Here is a 9984-nt window from a genome sequence, read left to right on the forward strand (position 1 = left end):
TACCCTGTCGATAGCGTTTCGGTAAAATCACGAAACCCCAACTTTAGTTTCCCATAATTATTTATTATATCGAGTATTGAGCTGCGTTCAGCCAGACCTAGCGGGAAAACGTCAGCTAGACTGATTTATGAGCTTCACAATGAACCAAATGGCCACGTTAGGAACCAATCAGTTCGCGAACGTTAGCAAAACGTTTGCTGGCTGAACTTGGGGCTGTATTTGACCGGAAATAGGCCCACGTCTTTGAATAAGCGCCCCTGCTTTTTGAAGGCATTAAAAAAATTAGGTCTTTATTCGTAAATCATGGCATTTAATGTCGGTGTCTGTGAAGTAAATTGCTAAAAACGTTGAATGATCGACAAAAAGCTGCTTGGAACATTACGATCCAATACGTTTCTAAAATGAATAAGTAGACTCTTTGTATAGTTAGTTTTTGCTTTATATATGTGAGCTCGCGCAACACACGTGTGACGTAAAAATAGGTCAGGGAATTCCCACAGCACGGTCTGTTTTTTCACTAACGTAACAGTGTTTCGTATTACGAAATTAGGTTGTCCATCTGCAAATTTTCGCATTTGTTTCCAAATTAAATTGATGTATAAATTTACATGTAATTAACATTTAATTGACTAAATGTTAAAGAACAGTGAGTAGGCGCGTGCAGGAAAATTTGTTACGGGATCTAAGCAGTCTCCGACTGAGACTGTCTCGGACTTGCACAATCTAATTAAAATTAGCTCCACTATTTCATGTGGATCTAACAGCAGCCAATTGGAGCTCATGTCCACCAATCAAAACCTTACTTGCAGAATCATGTATGCTCCCAAATAACGTTATAAAAGACGAAGTGTGATTGGTCAATATTTAAATTATTATTTACAGACGAAATGTTACCTGGACATTGGAGACTACGCAATGTTGTTAGCAATCTGATTAAAATTAGTTCTACTGGTCTAAATAAGGCATTCATAATTCACATGAAACATATCGTATACCCTCAGGATAATTCGGAATGTTTTCAAATTATTTTCAAATCACTAGCATGATTCTGCAAGTAAGGTTTTGATTGGTGGACATGAGCTCCAACTGGCTGCTGTTAGATCCACGTGTAATAGTGGAGCTAATTTTAATTAGATTGGGACTTGCACCGAGAGCGTTAAACGCTGTAGTCCGAAGGGACGTAGAAAGTGTGGTTCTTTCTACGTCCGAATATTGTTACATACCCTACATACATATATAGCTGGTATTCAAACACTTGTGGCGCCATGTTTCAACCGTTTTTGAACCGAAATAGTGCAACAAATGAACACACAAACAAAAAATCTATAACTTGCCGTTCTCACTAAATCCCGATTGAAGTACTTTCATCATTATTAACAAAATAAATCTTCCAACAACAACATAAAAAATTGTTCCGCCATTTTAAATTTGTTAATGTGCACCCTGCACTACAAACGCCGGAGTTTCTAAGGAAAACCTGAAATGCAATGTCCTGTATTCTACAAGTAAAATTCATCATGAATTTGTTTTTTAATATTTAAAAACAAAAGATGTCTTTGGTACAAAAACAAAGTAGCATATTTTCGATGATGATTCTAAAATAAGGTAAATAAACATATTTAGTAATACAGGGCTTACAAGTATATTGTATGATGTGAAATTTTTTGACAAATATAGTTTAAATTTTGATTTAAACTGCTTACATTTTGGGACGAGTTAATTTCTTTTGTAGGCAAGTTGAATTTGAGAGTTACTTGCGCGGCGGGCAATTGAAAATTTAAGGATATGGCCAGCCCTGTATATGTATATTTACTAATGAGTGTAAAGTTTGGTCGTGTGAACGGGGCTTAACAAGTGCGTTTTTTTGCACTTCTAGGAGCGGGACGTAGCCCAGTGGTAAAGCGCTCGCTTGATGCGTAGTCGGTTTAGGATCGATCTCTGTTGGTGGGCCCATTGAGCTATATAAAACATCCCTTGCTGCTAATCGTAAAGAGTAGCCCATGAAGTGGCGACAGCGGGTTTCCTCTCTCAATATATGTGTGGTCCCTAACCATATGTGACACCATATAACCGTAAACAAAATGTGCTGAGTGCGTCGTTAAATAAAATATTTCCTTCCTTCCTTCCTTCTATTCCTTCCGTTCCAGCCAGTGCATCACGACTGATATATCAAAGACCGTATGTACTATCCTGTCTGTGGGATGGTGCATATAAAAGATCCCTTGCTGCTGATCGAAAAGAGTAGCCCATGAAGTGGCGACAGCGGGTTTCCTCTCTCAATATCTGTGTGGTCCTTAACCATATGTCTGACGCCATATAACCGTAAATAAAATGTGTTGGGTGTGTCGTTAAATAAAACATTTCCTTCCTTCTAGATATTGTCCTATTTCTCGCTCCAGCCAGTGCACCACGACTGGTATATCAAAGGCCGTGGTGTGTGCTATCCTGCCTGTGGGATCGTGCATATAAAAGATTTCTTGCTGCTAATCGAAAAGAGTAGCTCATGAAGTGGCGACAGCGGGTTTCCTCTCTCAATATCTGTGTGGTCCTTAACCATATGTCTGACGCTATATAACCGTAAATAAAATGACATTGTGAGTGCGTCGTTAAATAAAACATTTCCTTCCTTCCTTCTAGGCATTGTATGGTGTCACGGGCAGACGATTGTTGAACTGTGTCAGTCAGCCCTGGAGGTTGACTGCGAGACTGGGTACCAGGAACAGGGTAACGAGACTCTATGTGCCTCTGACGGCAGGACGTATAGAAACCAGTGAGTATGTCGCGTTTTAATACTGTCTCACAAACCAGTGAAACACAGTGCGCCTCTGACGGCAGGACGTATAGAAACCAGTGAGTATGTCGCCTTTTAATACTGTCTCACAAACCAGTGAAACACTGTGTGCCTCTGACGGCAGGACGTATAGAAACCAGTGAGTATGTCGCCTTTTAATACTGTCTCACAAACCAGTGAAACACTGTGTGCCTCAGACGGCAGGACGTATAGAAACCAGTGAGTATGTCGCTTTTTAATACTGTCTCACAAACCAGTGAAACACAGTGAGCCTCAGACGGCAGGACGTATAGAAACCAGTGAGTATGTCGCCTTTTAATACTGTCTCACAAATCAGTGAAACACTGTGCGCCTCTGACGGCAGGACGTATAGAAACCAGTGAGTATGTCACCTTTTAATACTGTCTCACAAACCAGTGAAACACTGTGCGCCTCTGACGGCAGGACGTATAGAAACCAGTGAGTATGTCGCCTTTTAATACTGTCTCACAAACCAGTGAAACACTGTGCGCCTCTGACGGCAGGACGTATAGAAACCAGTGAGTATGTCGCCTTTTAATACTGTCTCACAAACCAGTGAAACACTGTGTGCCTCTGACGGCAGGACGTATAGAAACCAGTGAGTATGTCGCTTTTTAATACTGTCTCACAAACCAGTGAAACACAGTGTGCCTCTGACGGCAGGACGTATAGAAACCAGTGAGTATGTTGCGTTTTAATACTGCCTCACAAACCAGTGAAACACTGTGTGCCTCTGACGGCAGGACGTATAGAAACCAGTGAGTATGTCGCTTTTTAATACTGTCTCACAAACCAGTGAAACACAGTGTGCCTCTGACGGCAGGACGTATAGAAACCAGTGAGTATGTCGCGTTTTAATACTGCCTCACAAACCAGTGAAACACTGTGTGCCTCTGACGGCAGGACGTATAGAAACCAGTGAGTATGTCGCTTTTTAATACTGTCTCACAAACCAGTGAAACACAGTGTGCCTCTGACGGCAGGACGTATATAAACCAGTGAGTATGTCGCCTTTTAATACTGTCTCACAAACCAGTGAAACACTGTGTGCCTCTGATATGCAGGATGTATAGAAACCAGTGAGTATGTCACTTTTTAATACTGTGTCACAAACCAGTGAAACTCTGTGTGTCTCTGATGGCAGGACGTATAGAAACCAGTAAGTATGTCACTTTTTAATACTGTGTCACAAACCAGTGAAACGCTGTGTGCGTCTGCTTCGCTTATTGTAGCGCCATGATATATGTGTTCTTTATTTAATAATACTGCTGCGCAAACATACCTGACAAAGCGATCCTCCCAAAAACAAAACATGAATCGAACTCGGTTAAACTTTAATTTACACTGAACGACAGGACATTGTGTCATCATTATTTAGCTTCGTACTCAATCAGTTTTAGATATTTTATCGTAATTGCACTTCATATACAGTTTTTATAGGTCCCGGTACTTTTTCAAATATCTAACGTCGTTCAGATGCACTGGCGTAGCCCAGTGGTAAAACGCTCGCTCGATGCGCGGTCGGTGTGGGATCGATCCCCGTCAATGGGCCCATTGCGTTATTTCTCGCTCCAGCTAGTGCACCCCGACTGGTACATCAAAGGCCGTGTTATGTGCTACCCTGTCTGTGGGATGGTGCATATAAAAGATCCCTTGCTGCTAATCGAAAAGAGTAGCCCATGAAGTGGCGACAGCGGGTTTCCTCTCTCAATATCTGCGTGCCTTAACCATATGTCTCACACTATATAACCGGAAATAAAATGTGTTGAGTGCGTCGTTAAATAAAAGATTTCTTTCTTTCTGGTAATCACCACACTTAAAAACGGTATTAAAGCGACACTGACCTCAATAATTAAAACGTAACAATTAACAAGGGAGATAACCGAATCATGAATTTGTTCACATAACTATAACCATAACTAAAATATGAATACAGTGGAAATGTGACTTTTCACCGAATATCACTTTTATTGTTTCTGTAGATTTGTATATTTCACAGCTATGTATATAATAAATAAATAAATATATACTAGTATGCCCGAGCTTTAATGTAAAGCAAACATCTAATAATAGCTGAGTTCAGTGTGTACACGATTATTATCACCCAACTGTCAGTGTTACAGTGACCTTGTAACACTTGTGGTGATAACACTTTAAAAATAACATCTTCAGGCTACATCCACGACCCTGGGTCTTAGGCAGTGTTAATGTTTTCGTCTTTATTAGCTTGCAGTTTAATTACACATTGTAAGAAAGCATGGCTTTAGAAAGAAAGAATATTGGTTGGCTTCACAAATTACATTAATTTATCGACCTCTTAGGTCTAAATAGAAGTATTATTAACAGCCCAAACTATCTAATAAAGTTATTAAAGAATTTTTATCAAAAACATTTCCAAGAAAGTCTAAATATTATAAAAAAGACAAATGGCACTGGCAATAAAATGAGAACATATCAAACTTTCAAACAGGAAATATACTTAGAACCATATCTAATTCACTGCTTAAACCCAGATCATAGAAAACATTTCTCTAAACTCCGTCTAAGTGGCCATAACTTGAAAATTGAAACTGGCAGGCATACAACACCATATACTCCTCTTGACTAGCGTCTCTGTGATGAATGCAATGTCATTGAAGATGAATTTCATCACATTGTACAATGTAAGAAATGTAAGTATCAACGGTCAAAGTTATTTCATTTTATCTCCAACTACAACCATTCATTTTTAAATATGACACCCAAAGAGCAGTTTATTTTTATTATGAAAAATCAGGACCCAGTCAACATAGGTGTTGTTTGCAAGTTGGTTTTCCAATATAATGAATAGATTGTAGTAGTGACATACATTTATGTTATTTTGTGCACTCTGTTCCCATGTGGAATGTTTAAATGCAATACGGTTTATCTTATCTTATCTTGTTTAAAACTTCTATTATTGGTTTTGGAGGACACTGTTATAGTTGGTTTGTTGTTCATAGTAATTTTAGGGCTGATCAAGAATTAATTCAACTATGACTATTTGTGGACCAAGACATTGCTATTTCTACAACTTAGGCTAGAAACACAGGAATCCTACATAGGTTACCCCTACTGAAAACGTAACGACGAATCTTTATGATGCACTTTCCCATAGACAAGACAGCACATACCACAGTCTTTGATGTACTAGTCGCGAATTTAGGTATTATACGTGTGCAGGTGTATGTGTGTATATTTCAGCTGTTATACATGTGTTTATGTCAGGTGTTGTATGCGTGTTTATTTCAGGTGTTGTACGTGTGTTTATTTCAGGTGTTGTACCTGTGTTTACTACATGGGTTGTATGTGTGTTTATTTCAGGTGTTGTACGTGTGTTTATTTCAGGTGTTGTACGTGTGTTTACTACCTGGATTGTACGTGTGTTTATTTCAGGTGTTGTACGTGTGTTTATTTCAGGTGTTGTACGTGTGTTTACTACATGGGTTGTACGTGTGTTTATTTCAGGCATTGTACGTGTGTTTATTTCAGGTGCTGTACGTGTGTTTACTACATGCGTTGTACATGTGTTTATTTTAGGTGTTGTACGTGTGTTTATTTCAGGTGTTGCGTGTGTTTACGTATGTTTATTTCATGTGTTGTACGGGTGTTATTTCAGGTGTTACTTCGTTAAACAAAAATGCGTCGTAGCCGACCTCACCATCTCGTATCTGGGCCCGTGTGAGACGACGTCGAACCTGACGACGGCGGCGCCCGTCACGACGACTATGGACCCCCTGGACGAGTGGCAGATTCTCAAGCGAGTGTTCTGTACCAGCAATTCCACCATTTCGTGCGGCACCCAGCCCAATCCTATCTGTGGATCAAACAGACAAATCTACTTCAACGAGTAAGTTAGCCGTTCGAGAGCTAGACGGACATTTGGACGGTTATGATCGCTCTCTTGGCTAGAAAATTATCATTGTAATGATATTTAACGTCATTATTGTTGTATTAGAGCGGGAATAAAGTTTGTTTTCTTTAACGACACCACTAGAGCACGTTGATTTATTAATCATCGGCTATTAGATGTAAAACATTTGGTAATTTTGATATATAGTCTTAGATAGGAAACCCGCTATAATTTTCAATTAGTAGCAAGGAGTCTGTTATATGGACAGGATAGCACATACCACGGCCTTTGATATACTAGTCATGGTGCACTGGCTGGAATGACGGGGGTCGATCTGAAACCGACCGCACATCAAGCGAGCGCTTTACCACTGGGCTACGTCCCGTCCCGTCTTGAGCGAGAATAATTGCCAACCCTGTGGTAGGCCGGTAGGCCGCCATTCTGCGTGTTACCTCTGGCTGAGAGAGCGATCATAGCAACCCTGTGGTAGGCCGCCATTCTGCGTGTTACCTCTGGCTGAGACAGCGATCATAGCAACCCTGTGGTAGACCGCCATTCTGCGTGTTACCTCTGGCTGAGAGAGCGATCATAGCAACCCTGTGACAGGCCGCCATTCTGCGTGTTACCTCTGGCTGAGAGAGCGATCATAGCAACCCTGTGGTAGGCCGCCATTCTGCGTGTTACCTCTGGCTGAGAGAGCGATCATAGCAACCCTGTGGTAGGCCGCCATTCTGCGTGTTACCTCTGGCTGAGACAGCGATCATAGCAACCCTGTGGTAGGCCGCCATTCTGCGTGTTACCTCTGGCTGAGACAGCGATCATAGCAACCCTGTGGTAGACCGCCATTCTGCGTGTTACCTCTGGCTGAGAGAGCGATCATAGCAACCCTGTGGTAGACCGCCATTCTGCGTGTTACCTCTGGCTGAGAGAGCGATCATAGCCGTCCAAATGTCCATCTCTCCCTCAAACGGCAGAGTACTCGGGATACAAGTAAGTTAGTATAATCGTAAAGGGACAGTTTCAATGTTACATATAGTGCAGGACGCACTTTAAGTGAATACTTTTCTTAATGTGTAGGGCAAGTTGCTTCCCTCTATTTATCAAATTTAAAATGGCAGGGATTTTTTATGTTGTTGGAAGATTTATTTTGTTAATAATGTTGCAAATACTTCGATCGGGATTTATTGAGTACGGTAGGTTATACATTTTTGGTTTGTGTGGCCATTTGTTGCACTATTTCGGTTGAAAAACAGTTGAAACATGGTGCCACAAGTTTTGAATACCAGCTATGTAACTTCCTACGTCTCTTCGGACTATTTGGCATAATACTCAAAGATATGTATTATTTTTTTCTTGGGAAATGTTCAGTTTAAATCTAAATGGAGGCACGGGGGGAGGGGGAGACTGAATTTTGCATTAAACGAAAATGACCGAATTAAGATAACCACATTTATTCAAATATGCATTACTAGCAAACAGGGGCGGGACGTGGCCCAGTGGTAAATCGCTCGCTTGATGGGCGGTCGGTACTATTCCCGTCGGTGGACCCATTGGGTTATTTCTCGTTCCAACCAGTGCACCACGACTGGTACATCAAAGGCCGTAGTATATGCTATCCTGTCTGTGAGAGCGTGCATATAAAAGATCCCTTGCTATTAATAGAAAAATGTAACGGGTTTCCTCCCTAAGTCTATATTTTATAATTACCAAATGTTTGACGTCCAATAACAGATGGTTAATAAATCAATGTGCTCTAGTGGTGTTGTTAAACAAAACAAACTTCTTCTTCTACTACCAAACAACTACATAGGGTTGCAAACGAATCACTACGCATTTTGACATGGATTAGAGCTAATATTGTGGGCAGAATCAGGAAATACATGGTAAAAAGGTTTCAGGCAAGTTAATTTCTCCCTTAAACTTATGAATTTGTTCGCACCTTGGGGTTGGGTGGGCAGTTGCCACCCCTCGCACCCAGTCCCGTACGCTTGTAGAACTACTTGCTAAGCGATATTTATTTTAGACACCAAATAGCCATAGTTTAAAATGTTTTGACGTGTCGTTATACAGATTTTCCTTTCCTCTCTCTCTCTCTCTCTCTCTCTCTCTCTCTCTCTCTCTCTCTCTCTCTCTCTCTCTCTCTCTCTCTCTCTCTCTCTCTCTCTCTCTCTCTCTCTCTCTCTCTCTCTCTCTCTCTCTCTCTCTCTCTCTCTCAGTATAAAATTCCGTAGTTTAAAATATTCCGAGGTGTTGTTAAACAAACATTCCTTTCTTTTTTCAGCTGTATGTTTGCTAAAGCAAAATGTCAGGACGACTTACTCTCCGTCTTACCTGTGAACCAGTGTTCGGGAATCATCGGCCGCCGCCGGAAACGATCGACTTTGATGGAACTGGTGTTAGGCAATAAGTGAGAAGCATGTGCACAAACAATTAAAAACAATGTATATATGGAAGAATGCGCAAAGACAACGCCTGAAGGATGTATATAGGAAAGAATCTCACTTCAAACTTTGTGTTAGTCCAGTTTAAAATTTTGCCCTAACAAAAAGAAAAGACATTATGGTAGGCGCGTGCAGGAATTTATACAGGGTGTTCTAGACTATGGCGAGCGAAGATGCGAGAGGGGCGGCTTGAGTTATGCAGCGCCCCCCCCCCCCCCCCCCCCCCCCCCCACCCCCCACCCCCGATCCCCAGTCTCGTAGGTTTATGGAAACCAAATGCAGGTTCAGGAGGGCGAGCGATCGCCGTCATCCGCAAGACCGGTTTCTGTGCCTAACATTACATGGACGTGATATGATAGCAGATATTAGTACCAGTCCAATTGTGCGCGAGCGCTCGATCTCTTGAACACACTAAGTGGTTAAATCTGTACTGATGGCCATGAAAATCGGTAATTTCTCGTTCCAGGATTGATTCTTGGAAAATATGAAAGAAACCCGTGATTATTACAGCCATTTTGTCTACATGAAATCACGATACAGTGATATATTAAGCCTTTGATCACCTCCGAATAGTGCATTTGAAAGACCCCTTGCAAATAATGAAATTTTTTAGCGGGTTTCCTCTCTAAAGCTGTATCCTAAACCTGTATCCTAACCGGACGTGAGTGATGTGAACGATTATTTTAGAAATAATTCATTTCAATCGCCGTATCCTAACCGCACGCGTACGGAGCGACAGATAAATCTGTCTCGTCGCACGCGTCCGGTTAGGATACAGCTTAAGACTATAATATGTCAAAATTACCAAATGTTTGACATCTAATAGTCGATAATTAATACATATATGTGCTCTAGTGGTA

General features: G+C 41.1%; 1 protein-coding gene across 1 annotated transcript; it reads left to right on the forward strand.

The window, feature by feature from the left end:
• Nucleotides 1-633: 633 nt before the first annotated feature.
• Nucleotides 634-9322, forward strand: LOC121385883 (follistatin-related protein 3-like). The gene is made up of 4 exons (XM_041516674.1): nucleotides 634-646; nucleotides 2638-2770; nucleotides 6450-6680; nucleotides 8965-9322. Exons 1-4 carry the CDS (start codon nucleotides 634-636, stop codon nucleotides 9092-9094), a joined length of 507 nt encoding a protein of 168 aa, XP_041372608.1. The 3' UTR covers nucleotides 9095-9322.
• The last annotated feature ends 662 nt before the right edge of the window (nucleotides 9323-9984 follow it).

Source organism: Gigantopelta aegis, chromosome 12 (assembly GCF_016097555.1).
Source record: "Gigantopelta aegis isolate Gae_Host chromosome 12, Gae_host_genome, whole genome shotgun sequence".
Lineage (NCBI taxonomy): Eukaryota > Metazoa > Mollusca > Gastropoda > Neomphalida > Peltospiridae > Gigantopelta > Gigantopelta aegis.